Here is a 23,488-nt window from a genome sequence, read left to right on the forward strand (position 1 = left end):
CAATCACCCCAAAATTCTTATTGAACTGCATTCTTCTTCAAACTAGTTGAGAATTCAGTTCAGTAATTAGAATTGTCACTAAGAATTTATGTTCATTCAGAAAGGAAAGAGGCAAAAAAAAAAAGGGGGGGGAGATCAATTTTAAAATTATTGTCTTTTAGCTCAAATTGATAACACGAAAATTTTGAAAGATGAACAACATAGCAAATTACCGACAATTCAGAGGGGTACTGAAAGCTGCTGCAAAAAGAGATAAAAAGAGTGTGGCTCCAGAAGTTTGTTTGTTTGTTTTGTTGTTGTTGTTGTTGTTGTTTTTGTTTTTTTGCAAATAAAAGAAATCTTCAGGTTATCCCCCTCTGAAAAGTTTCTGTCTCAATGGAAGTTTCCATATTCATACCATGTAATGCTTAGAAGTTAATTTAAAAGTGCTGTTTAAGCTGCTTTGAATCTTCTGTCAAGTTTCCATGGCTTGATGTTGTCTTACAATAAACCACCCATTTCTTGTATTTTACATCTAATCCATGCCATATCCTTGGAATTCAAAAAACCTCATTTTATTGCCCCCACCACACACCATCCTCTGAAAACAAAAACCACATAATATTTTCAAGCATTGTTCAAAAATAAAGCATTTTGCAACCAATTCTTGCTATGAAACAATACACACACAAAATGTATTTCTTAAATCCCATAAAATCCTCCAACATGAGGAAAAATGATAGTGTTTAAAAAGTGGCTGCAGGGCTGCAACATTGTCATTCAAAGCTGTTTTCGTCCATTTTAGTTCAAAATACTAAAACATTTAATCACTAAAGCATTAAAAAGAATTTACACTCTATTTTGATCAGCTTACCTCTTCAGAAATATATATACCCCAAAAATGTGCATACGTTAGCAGCTATAAACATTACATGGCATATCACACTATGTCAGCTTATATGAAAACGTACAAAATGTGAATGTATTCAAAAAACTAGTCTGCAGTTACTATCTTTAAAGCAAGACATAAAATCATTATGAAGTCTTGTAAGCATAACACTGTTTCCAACAGAAATAAATATATAACACTTTCTGGTAAGTTACAGCAGCAAAAAACAAGAGGCATCCTTTTTTTTAAGCATGATTTTCATCACTACAGCAGCTGTTCAGACCTGAATTCCTCTCACAGCCTGCTTTATATTTTCCAGTAGGGCTTTATTTTCTGGACTCTGATAACGATCTTGATTTGTATACATGTCCGTCAAAGTAGTCACGTAAGCATCAAAATTTTGTTCATTGATTGGATCCTACGAGATATTAAATAGCAGTTCATATACAACTTTTATATTCTTAACAATATATTCATATAAGCATAAAATACTATAATAGTTTATCGTCACCATTTTATAATATTTAAAATGCCTACTTAGAGCATACTTAACTTTACAGGATACATTGGAACAGGCCCACCATGTCTTTTTTTATTTTTTATTATTTTTTTTTTTTGTGGTTACATTTATCATTATGGTTTCAGAGTTGTAACCACCACCATCCAACAGATTGAGGAACCATAAACACAAAAAAAGAGATATCTACTGTATGGTGTGAACTGAGGACGACCGTCAAATTCCTTAACTTTTGCTCTCAATCACTTACCATATGTGGCAGCTGGATATTAGCTAGACTATGAATTAAAGACTGGCTTAAATTAGCCAGTTCATGAAGAAGAGACTCATTTTGCTGTTCAATTACTTTGTTCTCCTCTTCTATCGTCTTCAAGTTGCTCTCCATTGTGGTAATCTAAAATGCACAAATTTGTGTAACATGTAATATAAGGCAAGCCGAAAGGACGCACACGCTCTTGAAGCGGGTGAAAACAGTAATATTGGATGGGGAGAGGGGAGGGAAAAAAAAAAAAAAAGAAACTTTATTGCTTTAAATCACAAAGTTGGGAGAGAGACTTGTATCATTTTAAGGGTTTGTTTGTGCCAGTTAGAAAACTGAGTTCTGTCAATTGACTTGATTTGGCTTGTCTTTTACGGAAGACATTTTATATAGTAAATTGGGGGAACTTATCAAATTTGTATTACCATGGTTGAACAATGGTTTTGAAATTTACCTTTTATTTTGATAGACTTTGATTTTGTTTTGTTCTGTTTTGCTTTAGTATGTTATTTTTCAGGCATAGCTTTAACAAAATCAGTTAGCAAAATGTCTACATGTCTACCTAGCTAACTGCTATTATGTTTACAACTCTGGATATTGAATTTAAACTTACAATGGAATATTAAAATTGCCAGTTTAATTCTGTTGGATTTCCTTTGTCCTTAGAAAAATGCTAGAGAGATAGTAGAGGTCTTTTCCCCACTTATTTAAAGTAACACATTTCTAGAAAGAATCTTTCATAGTATATTAACATTGTTTCTATGCCTACCTATCTTAGAGAAGTTTGATATAGAGTGAAATATTGTGATAACGCTAAGAACAACTCTGTTTATGCCTAGCTCCTATATAAACTCAGACTACCCTCAGATATTTTAGTTCTTATCAAATTAACACTTCCATCTTGGCCATGAATTGGTCCAACCCTCTACAAATAATACTTTGATCTTTGAATGGTCTCTGAACTCCTAGCTATTGCATATTTGTTATTTTACCAAATATTGTGATCTCAGTACTTTGAGTCATACTATCCCCTGGACACAACATCACTTTATTAGGGTCTTACAAAAAAATAGATTTAATTCTGGAAGGAGCTTTGGCATTATCTAATATAATTTCTTTATTTTTTCAACATCTAATAGAGAAGAAATATTAGGCTCAGGATGCAAAGTCAGAACTTTTGACTCCAATTCCATTGCTCTTTGTGTTGGACCCCATCTGCTAGGAAAACAGCAGATAAAATAATAACAGAGTGGAAATATAGATCAGTGGAGTGAAAAGATCACTAGATTTTGAGTCAAAAGATCTTGTTTTGAAAGATGGTTTTTCACTAATTTCCTGTGTGATTCTGAGAAAACTACTTAACACTTCTAAACCTCAGTTTCTTCATATGTTAGTCTGTATGATTCATAAATCCCTTCTAGGTCTTATGATCTACAGTTTATTTTCCTTTTTTTCCAGAATGTATATATTTGCTGCTTTCCATTTGTCCTTTCTGTACATGAACCCTTTCCTGTTCTTGTTTTTTTTTTTTTTTTTTTTTTTAAATTCTTTCCTTCTGGCTTCCTTTACCCCTGTACTGGAGTTTCCATTTTCTTATCTCTTAGGTTTTTCTTTCATTCCATTTCATAAACAAAATCCTGTTCAAAGCTAGTAGTCTGGTTAGAAACTATAAATCATTCTTCAAAATCTGTTTCCTAAATTCAGTCTGTTGCATGTTAAAAAAGGTTCACTTTGAAATAATACTATCAGTAACAGTATGCTATCCATTTGTGACTTAGTTTTGAATGCCATCAGTTATCTGCTAAAGATCTCTGCCATCTTTATCATGAATACTGATTTTAGAAATTTTATAAATTACAAAGATATCTTCTAATCTACCAAACCCTCCCTAAACAGCTGCTCCCCAGAGTTTTTGCCATTAAGTTTGGAAACTATTCATTTGTAAAATGGAGATTTTTAAAGAAAAGTCAACTATGTTTGCATAAATTGGTACTATCAATATCAATTTTATAGTGAGAATCTAATTTAGTCACCCAAACATGAATTATTTATGATTACAATATTCTTTCCACATATTCAAATCCTATTTATCTTTCCAGGCATTAGTTCAGGCCCTTTTCCTTTCCAAAGTCTTCCCTGACTGGATCTCTTATTGTCCTGATCACTTAATAATATAATCCGGAACACACACTTTTGAGCACATACTGTCCTCTATTTCATTCAAAAGAACACTAGGCATGGGATGGGGAGACTTGCATTCATATTCCAGATTCAACCTTAACCAGTTGGGTGAGCCTTGACAATTCATCTAACTTCCCTAACTTCAATTTTCTTATCTTGAAAACAGGGGCAATGAATTGACATGTATTATTTATTATAGATAGTTGTTTTAAAATCTTAAAGTACTAGAAACACATGTTGTTATTGAATTATTTTGATTTGGACTTGAGCTTTCATTAATGTAGGAAAATCCTAATGTGGAAACTCCCAGTATCAATGCACAACAGTACCTAACATGTATCTTATAGTCTCTGAGAATTGTTTGGCGACCCTAAGAAGTAACTTGACCATGCTCACATAGGGGGAAGGGAAGTAGATAAACATTTACAATGCCCACTATGTGCCAGGCTCCAAGCTAAGTGTTTGTTATAATAAGAATAAGGTCTGAAACTCAGATTTTCTTGACTTCAACTGGGACCTTAATCTTCTATCCATTCTGTTGTTATATTGGGGAATGATTATTTCTTGTTCCTTGTTTCTCCTACAGAGTTGCAAACTCCTTTTGGGTATGGACTGCATTTTGCACTTCTTTTATATACCCATAGGTGATTAGGACAGTGCAGGAAATAGAATATTGAGTTCCATATATAACTTCAGCACTTAAGATTGACAAGTATTTATGAATTGGTTGCCTATAGGCAGCACAAGGAAAATAGCTGACATATGTAGCACTTAATATGTATATTAACTCACTTGATCCTTTGAACCACAGTTTTGAGATAGAAACTATCATCATCTCCCAGACAGGGTAAGTGACTTGCTCAGAGTAACACAGCTAACACATCTAACCAGCATTAGGACCAAGTCTTCCTGATGCCCCATTCCTGTACTTGATCTATTTGACTACACTGCCTCTCCAGCATTAGGGTAGGGCAGAAGTTATAAAGAACAGGTTGTTGAAAGGATGTCACCAAGCATTAATGAACATTCAATTGAAAGTTTGGTATGTTTTTTTCTTCTTCTTCTTCAACTACAATGCTTTTCCATAAAAAACAAAACAAAACAAAACAGAAAATAAAACCTGTGGAGACTAGTTTTATCTTTTACCTTAATCTCTTTTTAAGAAATCTGTTTAAGGATTCCTTTCTTGCAGAAATCTCACAAATCTTTCTTAGTAGTGTAACAGTTACAATTAAGGTAGATTGAGGCACTTATTTCTGAGCAAGATCTTTTACTACTAAAGTAAAAATTTACCAATAAATAGGACGTCAGCCTCCCCAGCAAAGATAAGATTATAAATGAAGGAAGTTCTCTCTTTTTCAGTTTTTTGAGAGAACAGAAAATAGGAAGGCTAGCATCATTAATGGAAGAAAATATAATTGTATGGAAATTTAGAATGAGGTTTAGCAATAACATCCTCCTTTCAGCTAGTGATTAAAATATGTTCATTGTTCCAGTCCAGCTGCATCTGCAAGGACAGAGAGAGCAAACCAGACTTCTTCAGATAACAAACCAGACATCCTTGAAGTAAAGCCTGGTAGTATAAAGATACTAGACCAGACTCTCTGGTGACCACCTGAATCCTCTAAGGGTAACAGATTTCTTTGATACAAGAATAGAACACTGATTAACAGAACTATATTTGTAAATTTAATTCACTATAGGCCAGATACATTTCTGAATTAAGTTCAGAAATAAAGGATCATGACTTAGGTAATTCCAAGACAAAATTAATTAATTGTAAATAGCATCCATTAAAGAAAAAAAGAGCCACAGAATTAATGATTATTTCAATGGTTTAACAACAACAAGGAGCTTGCTTATAATTTTCCTTAGATCTGCCTTCCTATTATAATTTGCTGTAACTGTATACTGATTTTTTGAGGAACATCTAGGTATTCCTCCAGAACTTGGAGTCCAGAAGACCTGAGCTAAAATTCTATCTCAGCCTTTAATTAGCTGTGTTACCCTTGGAAAATCACATAACCTTTGTCTGCCTTTTTTTCTCATCTGTAAAGTGGGCTATTATAATAATAGCATTTATTTTACAAGATGTGAGGATCAAATGAGATAAAACATATAAAGTGATTTATAAATCTTAAGGTGTCATATAATGGCTACCTGTTATTATTATTAGTTACAACTCTCATAATGCCACAATAATTTTAAAGGTTCTCTCTGTTGACTTTTTTAGTGGGACAGAATTATGTAGCTAGAAAAAAAAATACACTAGAAGCTCTAGTCTACTGGCTGTTTTGTAAGAGCTTGGGACAGGAATTTTACTTTTTATAGTTTAGAAATATCCCAATATTCTATGGTAAGATGGTCTATGAAGCACTTGATATCCAGAACAGATTTTTGAAAACTCAGAATCTACTATGGTTTCTGTAATATACCTCGCTATAACCTAGTCCTTGATCTTTGGTGGCCTTCAAACCATAATACTAAAACTTCAGCCCCTTATCTCTCCCACATTAACATGAATTCCTAGAAATGGTTAGTGATCAAAACCAATCCGCAGTTTTATAAAAGATGGATTTGAGATATAATTAATAAAAACCCTTAAGAAGAGCATCTTAAGGTGTAATAGAATTTTTTTTTTTTTTTTTTTTTTTTTTTTTTTTTTTTTTTTGGAGAGGACCTTTGAGGTCATTTAGTAATTTTTAAAAATAAAGAATCTGAAATCCCTTTAAAAAAGAAAGTAGCAGAGCTGGACATGGGATGAACCACTAAGATTCCTAATAGTATAAATGTCCAATGATTCACTGACTAGTAGCCCCATATCAGAGAATAAATAGAGAAGTAAGGGTGGGAGTCAATGAACAGTATGAATATATCAAACTGTGACTCTTAGAGAAAAAACAAAAATCAGTTCAGGATATTTCATGATTATGAAGTTTGTACACAAGTCCAAAATGTCTGGCTACAGTTAGTCAACTAGCATTTCTTAAATATCTATTTTGTGCCAAGAACGCTGCTAAGCACTGAGACTACAAAGAACAACAAAAGACAGTTTGTGCTCTCCTGAGAACATCAGTTGAAATGAGGAGCCTGGATATCTGTTATCTGTGTGTTTGATGCAACTTGACCTTGAATCATTATGCCTGAGATGATGAATTAATTAAAATTTGCCTTTCTTTTTAATGATGGCTATATAAATTCTTGGGCACTTTTCCCTGGTCTTGAGTAAAGGATTATTTATGACAGAGCTGGAGTGTGTATAGTGTTTTGCAATGGGTCCCAACTTTGTGTTACAGACCCACTTTGAAAGTATTGGCTTTTTTCCCAAAGCCAAAAGAAGGTTGTATGAAATAAAACAAACCCTATTCCAGGGTTATTTGAAGAGCCTTATTTGGATCAGATCATTCAACAAGACAAGTCAATAAGTATTATTAAACATTAACCCTTAAAATTCATTTTTGATATCAGATGAAAATAGGTACTCTTTTCAAGCAACTATTTCCTTCGGATGCCAAAGAATATAAAATGAGCTGGTAGAGGACAGACACTGAAGACATAATTGTTATCTGAGCTTTAATAACATGCAAAGCAGATTTATCATGTATGACTAACTCTTATGATATTTTAACACACCACATAATCTTATAAAATATCAAATACCTTTTGAAGGAACTTTATTCAGAGATATGTTGGGCTTAATATTCATTTCTGTTGAGGTCAAACTACTAACAGAATATTTAAGGATTTGGGAGGAGAAGGGTATATTCAATAGCATCTGTTCCCAAGCATCTGAAAGATTATTATGTGCAAGAGGGATTGCATTATTTCAGTTTGGCCTTGGTAGACAAAACTGAGAGCCATGAGTGAAAGTTGTAAAGATGTAAACACACAGCAAACTTAACAATTATAGATATTGATATGGAATGAGTAACCCTGGAAGGGTTTCACTTCACTGGAGTCATCAAGCCAAGGTCATATGGTCTCTGGGTTGGATTCTTGACCAACTACTGGCCAGGCTAGTTCACTTCTGAGGTACTTTCTAATTTTGATATTATGTGATTCTATAAAATTGTATAAAATAAAGTGAAATGAACACTGGTTTTCTAATAGGGTGCTGTGGAAAACTATAAAGCAAAGTTCAAGGATCTATATTATCCAATGAGACTTCAACTGGGCAAAAATACTTTTCAGTGGTTGGAGAGCTTGCTAGGTTGCTACAGCTCATAGAACTTTTTTTTTTTTTTTTTTTTCATGGAGTTACAGACAAAACCACCTTAATAAGTTTGATTACTAGCCAAAGTGAAGAAATAACACCCCCAAATGCAGAAAATTGTTAAGAAAATCCCCAATTCATTTCAGAGCTTCCTTTAATCTGAGGAGTTCAGAGCTCACAGACCAACACTTAAGAATGGTTGTAGCAGGGTTATCCCAAGAATAGCTCCTGGACAAGTATATGCAGTGAGTGGCCTCAATTTATTGCCCCAAACTTATACCCAATGTCTCCAAGTCTTATACAATATATTTTTATTCACTTATTTGGCCCTCCAGGAAGCACCTGGGAAATGTTAATCAGTAGAACAGCTGTGCCCAATGTGTACGGAAGAATAAGAGGCTTTTAGCATACTTTTAGAGTGCATTAACATTTCTCTGGATCTATTTATGTCCAGGTGAACCAAAATCCAAGAATTTTCTACAATGCCATCTATTACTGGAAATTATGACCTCTTTGAGTGAGACTGGTGAGTGCGAGGTTCAGATTTGGGGGATAACTAATAATGTATATTTTGTTGTGACTTACCTGAGTTATTGAAGTGAATTAGGGTTCTTTGCCAATAATTGTATTTTACATAGACTATCCATTAAGTTATATACAGTCCCAGAGCTCTGTCAATGCCCCTTTTAATGCTGTATCATCTTTCCATAAGGAATTCTGAACAATCACATTACCTTGAAAATGTGATTGCAATTAAGGCATGTTCATACTGATTAAACTTTGATGAGCAAGTAAGTCATAACAAACTTGTCATTCTGATGTGATAAGGGTAGATATTATAAACAGGGTTTAATTTATAACCATATCCTAAAGTAGGAGAAAAGGAAAAACTGGGGATCTTCTGGAAATGACTTCACAAATGAGTTTTCTTTGAAAAACAAAACAAAACAAAACAATGACCACTATGGTGTATCAAACTTCATTGCAAAAGATAAATAAATAAATAAAATTTAAAGCAAATTCAATCTCAACCAAAAATTTTGAAATAAATAAAAAAGATGAGGAATCTTTTTTATAAGTAATGAACATGTATCTTTCCACAACTTAATGATCCTTGTGTATCTCTGAAATGAGAATGAAGAGATGTGACTGAAATTTAGGGCTTCGAAAAACTGTTACCTGAGTTCTGAGCTTAATCATGTCAGCTTCCATCTGGGAATTGGATTCATTTAGCTCTTTAATTTCTTCATCTAACTGTTTGATTTCTTCATCATTTTCTATACCTGTTATGATTAAAAAATGAAAACAAAGAAGAGAAACAAATATTTTATCAATCTATTATCTGAATTTCAGGAATTAAAAAATGTTAGATTTTTTTTTCCCTATTTGATTGAGTTTTACAAAAAATTCTAACATAAATCCCTTGAGATTTCTTGACCTTTTGTTTTACTATTTTTATTTTTTCTAGGAAAATTTTTTCAAGTACAAAAATGAATTCAGTTTGGAAGGCATATAAAACATAATCACTCAAAGATGAGATGTTTGATAAGAAAAATGAATCAAGGACTTGTAATTCCAGAGCAGCAGAATTCACCTATTGCCTGGTTTCTACTTTGATTATTGTGCATCTGTAAAAAGGAAATACTGGATTTGAGCTTCCTTATGATTACTTATAGCTCTTAATTTATAATACTCTACTATAAATATAAAAATTAACCAATGCAAAATACTTATATATTTTGGAAAACAATAACAATAGTTTAGTAATTCTGCTTTAACAGCAAGATTATTGGTATTTCTAAAGAGTGAGAAAGCTCCAGGGCTTTAATTTCCTTTCCTATAAAATGAAGATGACATTTGAGGTCCCTTCTACATTGAAATCTATGATCCTATGATCTAGGGTGGAAGAATAAAAGAAAAAAGAAGCCACAAAGATGGAGGACATAGAGCATAGGAGTGTCTTGGGCATCTTAGGAGAAATCACTCCAATACAGGTTTTTGTATGTTTGAATTATAGCTCTTGTTTTTTGGGGTTTTTTTTAAACTCAAATTCTGACTGTACAATCACTGCAAACTACATTTTATTTCACCACTCCAACATTTGAAAGGTTTTCACTCTGAGTTCAATGTTGATAGTTTCAGTATTAGAACTAGATTAGGTAAGGCAGCTGGATGTGCCTCAAAGGCCAAACAAAGTATGTGTTATGAGGAACTTAACTTTTGAATATTTTTTTAATAACAACATGTTTTTAATGTCAAAAATGTGATTTTCCATGGTGAAGTATGATGTCTTCTACAATTAGTGAAGTCAGCAAGTTTTGGTTCACAGATCAAATGATCATAGATCATAGTTCTATTGGACTCCACTTTCTGAGTTTTGATTTGTTTTATTTTTGTTTGGACCTATAAATTCAATGGTGTCAGGAGCTCCCAATGTGGAAATTCCTTCCATCAATAAACATGTGAAGATCTACAGGTCTTGTGTACAATTTATAGCCTTAAGGGAATTATTCTAGAACTAAGAGATTAAGTGACTTGTCCAAGATCACATGTATCAGAAAAATCTAGGTCTTCTTGGCTCCAAGTGCTACATCTTTATCACCATGAATTTCTTGGATTTCATGGAAAAAAGTTCTATGAAGGAACTTTAATTTTTAAATCTTGCTTAGTGCTAGTATTCATAAATACTTTGTCCCAGTTCTAACTCACATTTCTTACTTAATCTTTCAATAGTCTAGTTGTCTTTATGGATTCAGTTAAGAAACTGGTTCTTTTCTTGCCTGGATCACTATCTAGCTTTGTGACCTTGGGTTACTTACTCTATTTGAGACAAGGTTTCCTCATTCTTGTTAGGCAAATTATAAAACAGCACTTACATAAATCACAGGGTTGTTGTGAGGATCAATAGTTCATAAGACCACAGATTTAAAGCTTGAAGGGACCTAAGAGACCACTGAATCCAATATCCTTAATAAAAAATAAAACAAGGCAAAACTACTGATAAACTGAAGCACAGAGGTAAAATGACTTTGTTCAGGATCACAGTTAACTCTAGTATCTAGAAAGGCTTTCTTAAACTCTGAGCCCAGTGGCTAATATGATATGTCAATTTACATAAAATGAGCAATAATAATTTTTCAGGTAAGCTTAGAAAGTGTGCTATTATATTGCATATAAAGAATTTTGCAAATTTTTAAATGCTATATAAATATGAGCCATTATGAGTCTGGCTACCTATATGTCTCATGAGTTCTTTTGGCCCCAATGAAGTGATGATACTTAATTTTTTTTTTTCTAGATAAAAAATATTCAGAAGAACAAATATTAGCCCAAATGGTGCTATTCTCAGTTCAAAATTAAACAATATTGGATTGTTAAAAATCATTCACTGACTTTTTTTGTTATATGTGAAAACTGAATTACTGTAAAACATAAACTTGTTCCTTTTTATTTGGAAATTTAGCAACACATACACACACATTCCTTTCCTTATCCCTGCTACTTCCTCAAATTATTATTCTTTAATTTCACTCCACCTTCTTGAAAGTCTTCCATATGACCTCCTTCAGCTTTCTTGCTATCTATTCACTTGAGAATATCCAATAAGAAATTATATATAACCTTTACTTGAATATCTCCAAGTAACAGGAGTAACACTACTCCTAAAAGCTTCCTTTTCCTCTTTGGGATCTTTTTAATTCTTAGGAAGGTTTTGTTTTGTTAATTTTTTTACATCAAACCTAATTTTATCTCTTTGTAACTTCTATTTATTGATAATAGTTTTGCCCCCAGGACTAAGTAAAGAAGTTTAACTACTCTTTCATATTATAATGCTTCAAATATATGAGGACAGCCATCAAGTCTCCTCTTCTCTAGACTAAACATTCCAAATTCTTCAATTGATATATATCCATATATCCACAGATTAAAATGAATGAATTTTAATTGTATTGACATCAAAGAGCCAGAAGGACTCTCTTGCCTTTGGTAGATAACTTATGGAGCATTTATAGAAAGACATGGACATGAATCACATACGTTGAGAAGGTGTATCCAGAAAATGTAGTCTTTTCAGTGAGATCACAGAGTTATATATGTGCTGAAATATGTTGAAATATTAAAAATATGTCCAACATTGTGTATTTGGATCACTTTCATTTTATGAGAATAGTTCCAAGTCTTAAGGAAAACTTATGAAGTTACACAAGATGAGACTATATTTCACAAGTGTGAGCAAAGCTTCAAAAACATGAAAATACTTGAATTCTTTGACCTTCAAACTTTCACCAAATAATTCCTGATAAGTCTTATTTTTTTATTATGCCAAATGTGAGCATTTCATTAAATAGAATTAACTGTCCAAAAATATACATTAGGGAGTAAAAATGTAGGAAAAAGAAATTGAACTAAGCAAACCAGAGGGGACTTGAGCTCTGTTCTACCAATGCTACCAGCTGTATGAGGTTAGATATGTCATTTTACTTTTCTGAGTATTAGTTTTGTCAACTGTGAAATGAGGGTTTTGGGACTTGAGATGACTTATGTATATATATATATATATATATATATATATATATATATATATATATATATATATATATATATATATAATATTATTTTTGGAGGGTTTAGCTTATTTGAATGGAATAGAATAATCAAAGGAGAAATATTAAGATATAGCAAGAAAAGAGAATTATATGCAAGCATGTAAATTATTTCCATATTTATCACTTTGTCCAAAAATGAAAAAAATATATATATATAATTTGAAGTGAAAATAGGAAATTCAGTCTGTATTCAAACAACATAATTTTTTCTGTGGAGGTAGATAGCATTTTTCATAATGTATTCTTAGATCTTTGTATTGCTGAAAATAGCTAAATTATTCACAGTTGCTCATCTCACAATATTGTTTTTTCTATGTACAATGTTCTCCTGGTTCTGCTCATTTCACTTTGCATCAGTACATTTAAATCCAGGTTTTCCTGAAATCTTCCTGCAGATTATTTTTTATAGCACAATAGCATTTCATTAGAATCATGTATTGTCCTGATCTTTGCTACTACAAAAGCAGTTCCTATAAATTTTTTTCAAATTTATTTCTTTCTTTTTAAAAATTTCATTGAGATATAGACCTAGTAATAGTATTGCTAAGTGGAAGACTATGCATAATTTTATAGTCTTTTTTGGCATTGTTCCAACTTGCTTTCCAAAATGGTCAGATCAGTTTACAGCTTCACCAACAGTGCATTAGTTTCCAAGTTTTCCTCACCAACATTATCATTTTCCTTTTCTGTCATATTATGCAATATTATAGGGATGGGATGGTATCTCAGAATTGTTGTAATTTTTATTTCTTTAATCAATAGTAATTTAAAGAATTTCTTTTATATGATTATAGATTGTTTTGATTTCTTCTTCTGAAAACTGCCTTTTCATATCCTTTGATAGTTTATCAATTGGGGAATGACTTATATATATACTTAACATTTGACTCATTTCTCTACATAATTGAGAAATGAGGTCTTTATCAGAGATACTTGTTACAAATTCCGCTCTCCTCCTCTTCTGCTTTCCTTCTAATTTTTCTTGTATTGATTTTATTGTACAAAAATATTTTAATTTGTACAATCAAAATTATTCACTTTATATTTCACAATGATATTTATTATTTTGTTTGGTCCTAAATTCTTCCCCTATCCATAGATCTGACAGATAAACTATTCTTTACTCTCCTAACTTGCTTATGGTTTTAATTTTTTATATTTAATAAACCAGGGACCAGAGGACAGGAAATATGCTACAGAGAATTTAGGTGAAGAAGAATAAATGAAAAAATAGAAATATAAAGTCTATGTATGATTCATCTGGACAGATTTGGAAATAGATCACAAGAATGTCATGAAATCATTAAATAGAATATGTAGCAAAGTCAATTATCCAGGTTCAGGAGTTCTCTCTCTCTCTGTCTCTCTGTCTCTCTGTCTCTCTGTCTCTCTCTCTCTCTCTCTCATTATATCCTATTTCTTTCTCTGTGTCTCTCTTGCTCCTCCCTCTCTGCTTTTTGTTTTTTCTTTCTCCTCCTCCTCTCTTCCTCTTCCTTTTCCCTTTGCCTGTCCCCCTTTCCTGTCCCAAACTGAGCATATAGTGCTTTCTTAACTCATCTTGAGCCTAATTTCATCTATTAAGAGATGAGGGAACCAAAAAGGTGACTCAGATACATACCAACAAAAAGGTAGATGCCTAGATGGAAATGATAACCCTGAAAGGAAGTGGCAATTCTATTTTAGAAAGGAAAGGAAAGCTGTGCTTATAGATACTAGTTATCCTCAACATCTGACATGCCTGAAGATTTGAGGAAAGTGGATTTTAATGGTTTCATGAATAGTTTTAAGTTCCCCCCTTTTTATAGGGAAATAATGGCTTTAAGTTCCACAAGAGAATTTTTCAGAAAGTAAATTCTAAAACTTGAAGAGAAACAGTTACAATGAAAGGGAAAAGAGGGAAATGTTCTAAATAGGCTATGTGGCTATATGAGAACTCACTAAGTGGTTTAACTTTTTTTTTTTTTTTTTTTTAATTAAGGACATTCAAACAATATTGGAGCAGGAGTAAGTGACAGAGGATGAATATAAAAGTATGGAATGTTCCTGCTAGGGTATCCAGTGTGTCAAAGTATGAGGGGAGGCTCAAGGAGAGTTAACAACAGAAAAGGTACCTTTTAAATTGAAGAATTTATCTTTGATAGAAAAAAGAAAAAGATCAAAAAAGAGATAGCAAATATCTCATTTGAAATAAGTATTTAGCACAATGTCTGGCAGATACTAGGAGCTGTATAAATAGTTATTGCCTTCCCTCCTCTTATCAATGACTTCAATAAAGGTAAAAATGGCACAGTTTTGCAGATGATGCAAAAGGGTGGTTGTAGTTATCTAACATGTTGCATGAGAGAGTAATAATCCAAAAAGGTTGTGATCTTCTAGAAAATTAGTATGAATCAAATGAGATCATGTTAATTAAATAAGTATAGATGAAAGTCATATATTTGAGTACTAACTATAATCAAATTTTAAAAAACCAGATTTGGGGGAAACATAAGTTCAACAGCTGTTTGTTTGAAAAAGATCTGGAGTTTTAATGTATTAAAAATTCATTATGATTCAAAAATCTAATGGGGCATCCAAGAGAGGCATAATTTCCAGTAGGAAGTAGATAAAACTTCAGCTGTACCATTATAACCTCCTCAGTCCACATTTGGAGTATTGTGCTAAGCCTTTTGTGTCATATTTTAGAATGAACATTGATAAACTGGAGAGTTTACAAAAGAAGGCTACCAGGATAAGGAAAGACCTTGAAATTATAACAATGATGATCATTTGAAAGGCTTTGGGATATTTTATTTGGAGCAGAGAAAACATGGGAGCCCCTTGATGGCTATTGTCAAGTATCTGAAGGGCTCTAATATAAAAGAGGATCAGTCTTGTTCTGTTTCCTAGGAGCAATGAGTAAAAGAGAAAATAATACATTTTAGGAATGAAGTTAAGGAAGTATTAGGCAGCTAAGTGGTGCAGTGAAATAGAGCAATGAGTCTGCAGATAGGAAGTCCTGAGTTCAAATCCCAAATCAGAAACTTATTAGTTGTGTGAATTTGGGCAAGTCATTTAACTTTGTTAGCCTTAATTTCCTTACCTATAAAATTAACTGGAAAAGGAAATGGCAAACTAATCTAGTATCTTTGCCAAGAAAACCCCAAAAGGGGTCACAAAAAATAGGATGTGACAAAATGATTAAATAACAACAGAGGGACATGTAGCCTAACAGTTATAGTCACTCAAAAGTAAATTGAGGTACCAGAGGAGATCATGCTACTTGCTTTGTGCATATTTTCTGCTACTTTGTCCAGGCACTTAAATAACTAAATATATCTTAAATGATGATTTCATTTTTTTGATGCATTACTTTTCAGGCACCAGAGGGACTTCCATTAGACAAACTGCTCATATCTCTTTAATTAAGTTTAAAAAAATTTTTTTCCTTACAATAAACCTGTAACTTAGTAGTTTCATTGGAGTATATTCACTGGTGATCCTCAAATAAAGACTGAAAGACCACTTATTAGTCACACTATAAAATGGATTCTCCTTGAGGTAAGGATTAGCATAGAGAATTTCTAGTGCTTCATTCTAATCTGAGATTCTGTGATTGTTTTCTCTATACTCCCTTAAATATCTAAAATTCTTTATTTTGGGTTTGTCCATAACAGAGGAGACATGATCTAGTGGAAAGAACATTAATCTTGGAGTCAGAATACAAGAGCTCCAAAACTTTATAGTTTTTGATCCTGATCACATCATTTATTCTTTCTACATGAGATTTTTCATCTATAAAATATAAATGATAATAATTATACTACCTAAATTACAGGTGTATTGTAAGGAAAACATTTTTTAAAACTAAAATTATTAAAGAGATGTGAGCAATTTAATTGTTTAATAGCAAGGGCGCTGACATATGAAAATCAACATATCAAAAAATGAAATCATCATTTAAGACATAGCTAGTTATTCAGGTGCCTGGAGCAAGTAGCACAAAATGTGCACAAAGCAAGTAACATGAAATCCATTGATATGAAAATAACAGGGATAATGGGTCACAGATGGCTATTATTAACAAGATTTGTTAGCTTCCTATTTTATCTCTTCTTGCTAATTAGGGGCTAAGCTTTTAGTTATTAATTAGACTTTTCTATGCTGCTGAAAAAGCACACATGCTGTGTGAAAAAGCACACAAATGCATAAAATTTTGGTCTTCTGGGGTAAAGCCCTGGTTGACTCATTCCAGAGGCTCTGCTCATCATCTTATCCCCTCAGAATGTCCCCTTTTTACCTTATAATTTCTTTTCATGTGAATCTTTCAATAATCAAGTCTTAAAACTCTGGAGTAATTAAAACTTTTTCTTTCTCCTGCCCTATTTTCCACTCCTTCCCCTCCCCCATCTAAATATCTACCAAGGGCACCTGGACTAGCCCTGTGGCTTCCTGTGTAAGTTAGGGTCTAGTGTCTAGGCCAAAGTCTCTGTGTGTGTGTGTGTGTGTGTGTGTGTGTGTGTGCGCGCGCGCGCGCGCGCGTGCCCTTGTGAATGTACATATGTTCCTGAGTATGCATGAAAATGCCTCCCTCCTCTCCTCAGCAAGGAGGGGTATAGGCTGCTTTTTGTTTGTTTTTGTTGTCTTCATCCATTAATCACCCAGATATGTTCCTAAATCTCCCCTTGGGGGGAATCAAATGGGTGAATAGGTGGTATGCCTAGGGAAAAGTAAGCCCTCACACATTCCAGAAGGCATGTGTCTCCCTCATTTCCAGACTAATCTGAAGCACTTAATTATCAACATTCCTCAATCCCTTGGCCCTGTCCATAGTCATAGCAGAGGTTCCTGGGTAACCTTTGGAGACTGCCAGAGACCTTATAGATCATCTATTTCAATGTCCTTTACAGATAGGAAAATGGAACTCCTCACTCCAACTTGGAAGGGGACCTCTTAACTTCTCTGAACAGGAATCCTCTCTACTATATTCCCAACATTCAATCTGATGTGACATTTACCACCTTCTGCTACAGAAAGGTCATTCATTCTACTTCTGAAAAGCTTCAAACAAAAGATGTTTGAGCCATCCAGTAAAAAGGCATAGAAAATTGATCCGTCTCATTTCCTTCAGCCTTGGTCTCTTTCAGTCGTGGCCAACTGCTAACTCCTGGTACTGAAACCTATCAGAGTACAGACCCTGAGATCTCCACAAGTAGAGGAAAAAGAATATCCAGTTTCTATCCTAATCTTCAACTTCCCTCCTCCCTGTCCTCATTACTGGCACTGAGGCAGCCTACCATATTTGTTGTCCAACTTTGTATCCCAGAGACCTTGTAGCAGGGGTCTCCCTATAGCTACTACTGCTCTCCTTATCCTCATCTCTTACTTGCTGTATGATCTTGGAAAATCCCCTTCCTTTTTTTGAGCCAATCTCTCAAGTGAGAGGGTTTGACTATGTGTGGGATTGAGTGAATAAAAACCCTCTCAAGGGAATATGACCAAATTAAGACTTGAGACATTATAGTAGCAAGTTGAGCTATAGCTAAAAAGCTGCAGGTGTTTCATTGTCTTGAATGAACATTCCCCTCCAGTTTCCCACCACCTCTTAATTAGCATTTAAGTGTTTCTTTTAAAGGGGATGATGGCTTTGAATTCTCTCCATCATAGGATATTTACTTCAATAGCAATTCTCTAGGGAAATCTAAATTAAGAGTTTATTATTGACTTGTATTCTTTAGTTTCTGGGATGGGTTCAAGATTTCTATGTTTAGGATGTAAACCTGGACTCCCCCAAACAATGGGAGAAAAGATCAAAGGGAGAGACTTCTGTTCTATTTAATCTTGTGCTTTGCAGTTTGTGCTTTGCCCTCCTTTATTATCAGAAGGGAGATTCCTTTCCTGCCAGATCTTAATAAACCTCTTTTTGCTTTTTCTTATTCTGAGAGTCTTTGATTATTTTTGTGATCACTGTCCCACACAACTGGATTATCAAAGCCATAGGGACTAGCTCCCTTTTCTAGGGATTTTGTCTCTCCTCAAAGGGCAAAGGCATTTGATGGCTAGAGGCTCCTTGGAGTAGCCACAGGACAGAAGCAGGAACCGGTTCCCTGTATGCCTTGTTGAGAAATGATTCTTGGATTAAAGAAAGCCCTTTAGTCTCACAGCACATAAAGTCATCACCACCTGTGTGGATGGATGGGCTTTTACAAAGTGTGAGGGAGAGGACTGTATATGGTAGTGTTATCTGGGAACATCTCTCTATGTATACACATGTAGCTGTGTATGCACATACATGTGTCTATGTGTGCAGCCTATATCTGAGACTGGTGAACATCATTGAGGTCACCTTCTCTGTGAGTCATAGATCTCTTGGTTGCTTTGTTCCCCTTCTCTCTCAGGATAGTTTAATTGTATCTCCTTCATAAATCCCTTCTACCACATCCTTCCAAAGTAGCCATTCAGTCTCCGTTTCAACTAAAGGAAAGCTCACTATTGTATTTTTAAAAAGATCCATTTTATCATTTGGGCAATTTTAATTGTTAAAAAGTTTTCCCTTATGCTTCCCTTACATCTTCAGCAGCAGAGGATAATGGAAATTTCCACCTACTGGTCTCAGTTCTGCTCTTTGCAGTGTCACTAATTCACTAATTTCATTTCATTTCCATGTGACAAACCTGCACATTCCAATTCTTTTAGTCACTCCCATGATAAAATTTCAAGTCTCTTACTTTCCAGGTTATTCTTTATACATATGTAAATTTCTTGATGTCATTTTAAAATGTGATGATCCATTCATTTCAACGAGAAAGACTAATAGCAAAGAAACCAAAACAAGAGAGTGCATCTAGAAGAGGACTGTTGACAGAAGCACAAAAGGCAGAAAAATCAAGTACTCATGCTTCTTCCTTGAATACTAGTCTTCTTTCTAGATTAAAAGGCTAAATTCTTTATCATTTCTCAAATAATATGGTTTCTAATTGTTAAAGTTTTTTTTTGGGGGGGGGATGGGTGGGATTAATGATCAAATGAAGATAATTTGTGGGAAGCACCTTGTAAACTTTAAAATCCTATTAGCGACTGATAAAGATGGTGATATTAAGAGTTAGATCTTAGATCAAGGGGAAAATTAAGACAAGTGGATAAAAGTTAACACTGAGGCAGATTTTATATCATAGAAACAAAAACTTTCTTAACAAGTAGAACTGTGATAAACTGATTATCTGAAGTGATGGGGAGTAGGTTCCATTTTATCAGCTATCTATGAGTGATGCAATAAAGACTTTGTCCCGGGATCTTTGTGGAGGGTGGGTCACCTGGCCTGGGGAAATTCCTAAAACTAATTCCCACACTCTTCCCATAGGAATCTTCCACTTCCTAATTGATCTGAGAATCACTTTGGTCTGGGAAACAATATCACCTTTTATTGATTTGGAAATTAGCCCCTCCCTAAACTAATCTATTTATTTAGTGCTATACCAATCAGACTCCCAAGAAACTATTTTAATGACCTAGAAAAAATAACCAAAAAATTCATATGGAAGAACAAAAGGTTGAGAATTTCAAGGGAATTAATGGGAAAAAAAAATCAAATGAAGGTGACCTAGCTATACCTGATCTAAAACTACATTATAAAGCAGCAGTCACCAAAACCATTTGGTATTAGCTAAGAAATAGACTAGTTGATCAGTGGCATAGGTTAGGTTTACAGGGCAAGATAGTGAATAAATATAGCAATCTAGTATTTGACAAACCCAAAGATACCAACTTTTGGGATAAGAATTCATTATTTGACAAAAACTGCTGGGAAAACTGGAAATTAGTATGGCAGAAACTAGGCATGGACCCACACTTAACACCACATACTAAGATAAGATCAAAATAGGTCCATAATTTAGGCATAAAGAACGAGATCATAAATAAATTAGAGGAACAAAGGATAGTCTACCTCTCAGACATGTGGAGGAAGAAGGAATTTGTGACTAAAGGAGAACTAGAGATCATTACTGATCACAAAATAGAAAATTTTGATTACATCAAATTAAAAAGCTTTTGTACAAACAAAACTAATGCAAACAAGATTAGAAGGGAAGTAACAAATTGGGAAAACATTTTTATAATTAAAGGTTCTGATAAAGGCCTCATCTCCAAAATATACAGAGAATTGACTCTAATTTACAAGAAATCAAGCCATTCTCCAATTGATAAATGGTCAAAGGACATGAACAGACAATTTTCAAATGTTGAAATTGAAACTATTTCCATCATATGAAAGAGTGTTCCAAATCACTATTGATCAGAGAAATGCAAATTAAGACAACTCTGAGATACCACTACACACCTGTCAGATTGGCTAAGATGACACGAAATAATAATGATGAACGTTGGAGGGGATGTGGGAAAACTGGGACACTGATGCGTTGTTGGTGGAGTTGTAAAAGAATCCAACCATTCTGGAGAGCAATCTGGAATTATGCCCAGAAAGTTATCAAACTGTGCATACTCTTTGATCCAGCAGTGCTACTACTGGGCTTATATCCCAAAGAAATACTAAAGAGGAGAAAGGGACCAGTGTGTGCCAAAATGTTTGTGGCAGCCCTTTTTGTAGTGGCTAGAAACTGGAAAATGAATGGATGCCCTTCAATTGGAGAATGGTTGGGTAAATTATGGCATATGAAGGTTATGGAATATTATTGTTCTGTAAGAAATGACCAGCAGGATGAATACAGAGAGGCTTGGAGAGACTTACATCAACTGAACTAGGAGATCACTATGCACTTCAACAACAATACTATATAAGGATGTATTCTGATGGAAGATCTAATCCAGTTCCAATTGATCAATGATGGACAGAATCAGCTACACTCATATAAGGAACACTGGTAAATGAGTGTAAACTGTTTACATTTTTTGTTTTTTTTCCCAGGTTATTTTTACCTTCCGAATCCAATTCTTCCTTTGCAACAACAACAAAAACAAAATTCGGTTCTGCACATATATATTGTATTTAGGACATACTATAACATATTTAATATGTATGGGAATGCCTGCCATGTAGGGGAGGGGGTGAAAGGAAGGATGGGAAAATTCGGGACAGAAGGGAGTACAAGGGATAATGTTGTAAAAAAAATTACCTATGCATATGTACTGTCAAAAAATGTTATAATTATAAAATTAATTAAAAAAAAAAAAAAAAAAAAAAAAAAGGAAATTAGCCCCTAATCTCTCTCTAGCTCCAAATCATAGAAGGCTAATAAAAAGAAAGATTTGGTATCCAAACTTCCTAATCAGGAAGCAGCCCACTGAGGAAATAGTTTCTCAGTGAAAATAAATCTTTTTTTTTTCTTTTGCCAAAAACTTCATTTGCAGATTGGAAGCAAAACCCTGCCCCATTGCTGTTAGGGTATCTCTCACCCCTCAATTAAGGAAGCTGGATAACTGACAATGTATGGGAAGATGCTGCAGAAGGGACTCATGCATTGGGTTAGGTTGAATTAAATGATTCCTAGATTCTTTCATCTCTTTTGCTTCCTTTCTTTATGATATATTCTCCTTTCACGTTTTTCTTCTTTTAATGTCTAATTCCTAAATATAGCCTTCTCTAGCCCACTATCCTCAATCCTTAAGTGGACCTTCTCTCCCTCCTTAAATTTTCCCTGATTGTTTTGTCTGAACTTCCTTTGCCATAATTCCATTTTACCTTGTATTATACTTGCATTCATGATGTGTCCCATAATAGATTTAAGTTTTTAGAGGATTGAGAAATGCTTATTTCATAACTATAGTATTCAGAACATTATCTGGCAAGTAATAAATATTCTCTAAATTAATAAACTAAGATTCTGTGCCTCAAAACAAAATGAAGACTGAAAAATTCTCCCATGGTCAGAGGCTTCTGAATCCAATTAGAAGTTTAATATGGAGTGATTTTTGGGTTTGATTTCATTTGTCAACAGAGTTGACTTCTTGACTAGTCTACTCCATTGAATTATGTAGTGAAGTTTTCTCTGATCACTAAAGTTGGATTTCTGCTACAGACACAGCAAATCACTGTCTTAGCTATATAGAGAACTTCCAATGATAAGGAAAAAAAATGAGGACAATTTCTGTGCAAAAGCTACAAATCTGTGCATGAGTTAAGAATCAGGGTTAATCAAAGAGAAGGAACAAGAAGAGGGGAAAAGAGGATTTCAGATAATTTTGCTCTTTCCAACTTTTTTATTTCATGGAAATGGTGATTTTCCTTATAAGAATCTGAAGATAAAATGATAGACATATATCTCAGCTACATGTGAGTATGCTGAATCTAGGTAATGGACCTATGACTCTACAATCTTCTCTCAGATGGGATATAAAAATATGTAGAGAGAAGATATTGAGTATAAATTTAGATAGCAAGTATAAACTTACCATGTTAAACAATGACAAATCCCTTCCTTCAAGGAGCTTATATTCTAATGGTTAAAAACAACTAGCATAGGAATGTGATGGATAGGGAGGGGTACTTTGGTCTGGAAAGTTACAAAGATAGTGAGTTTGACCATAGGGCAGTAAATAGATATATTCCATTCAGGAACAAATAACAAAGTTAATGTGAATCATGAACCACAGTTTCATAACCAGAGGTGGGGAGGGAAGGAAGGAAAGAGTTCAGTGACAAATGATGATTCTCAAAGAGTCTGTGTAAGAGATGATGAGAAGGAAGAAAATGAAATAAAGCATGGCTGAGGCTTTTGTGAAATAATAATAGCCATATTAATATAGATTACTTTTTAAAGCTTACAAAACACTATTAATATCTCATTAGTTTCACAACTACCTCAAAAGGTAGGTGTTATTGTTACTCTCATTTCTAGTCCCCTTCTAT

General features: G+C 33.8%; 1 protein-coding gene across 28 annotated transcripts in view; it reads right to left on the reverse strand.

The window, feature by feature from the left end:
• The window catches only part of MYT1L (myelin transcription factor 1 like), a 693,632-nt gene that overhangs the window by 537 nt on the left and 669,607 nt on the right, over nucleotides 1–23,488 (reverse strand). For 24 of the 28 annotated variants that reach the window (XM_074288020.1, XM_074288037.1, XM_074288013.1 and 21 more), the window contains 3 exons: nucleotides 9,212–9,321; nucleotides 1,636–1,779; nucleotides 1–1,286 (listed from right to left, as the gene is read on the reverse strand). The exon at nucleotides 1–1,286 is cut by the window's left edge and continues 537 nt beyond it. In XM_074288020.1, coding sequence (XP_074144121.1) covers nucleotides 1,146–1,286; nucleotides 1,636–1,779; nucleotides 9,212–9,321 — 395 coding nt within the window. In that variant the 3' untranslated portion in view covers nucleotides 1–1,145. Of the gene's footprint in view, nucleotides 1,287–1,623; nucleotides 1,780–9,211; nucleotides 9,322–23,488 lie in introns of those variants that run through there. The other 4 variants (XM_074288034.1, XM_074288031.1, XM_074288025.1 and 1 more) reach the window with 2 other exon arrangements.

Source organism: Sminthopsis crassicaudata, chromosome 2, assembly GCF_048593235.1.
Source record: "Sminthopsis crassicaudata isolate SCR6 chromosome 2, ASM4859323v1, whole genome shotgun sequence".
NCBI classification, from domain to species: domain Eukaryota; kingdom Metazoa; phylum Chordata; class Mammalia; order Dasyuromorphia; family Dasyuridae; genus Sminthopsis; species Sminthopsis crassicaudata.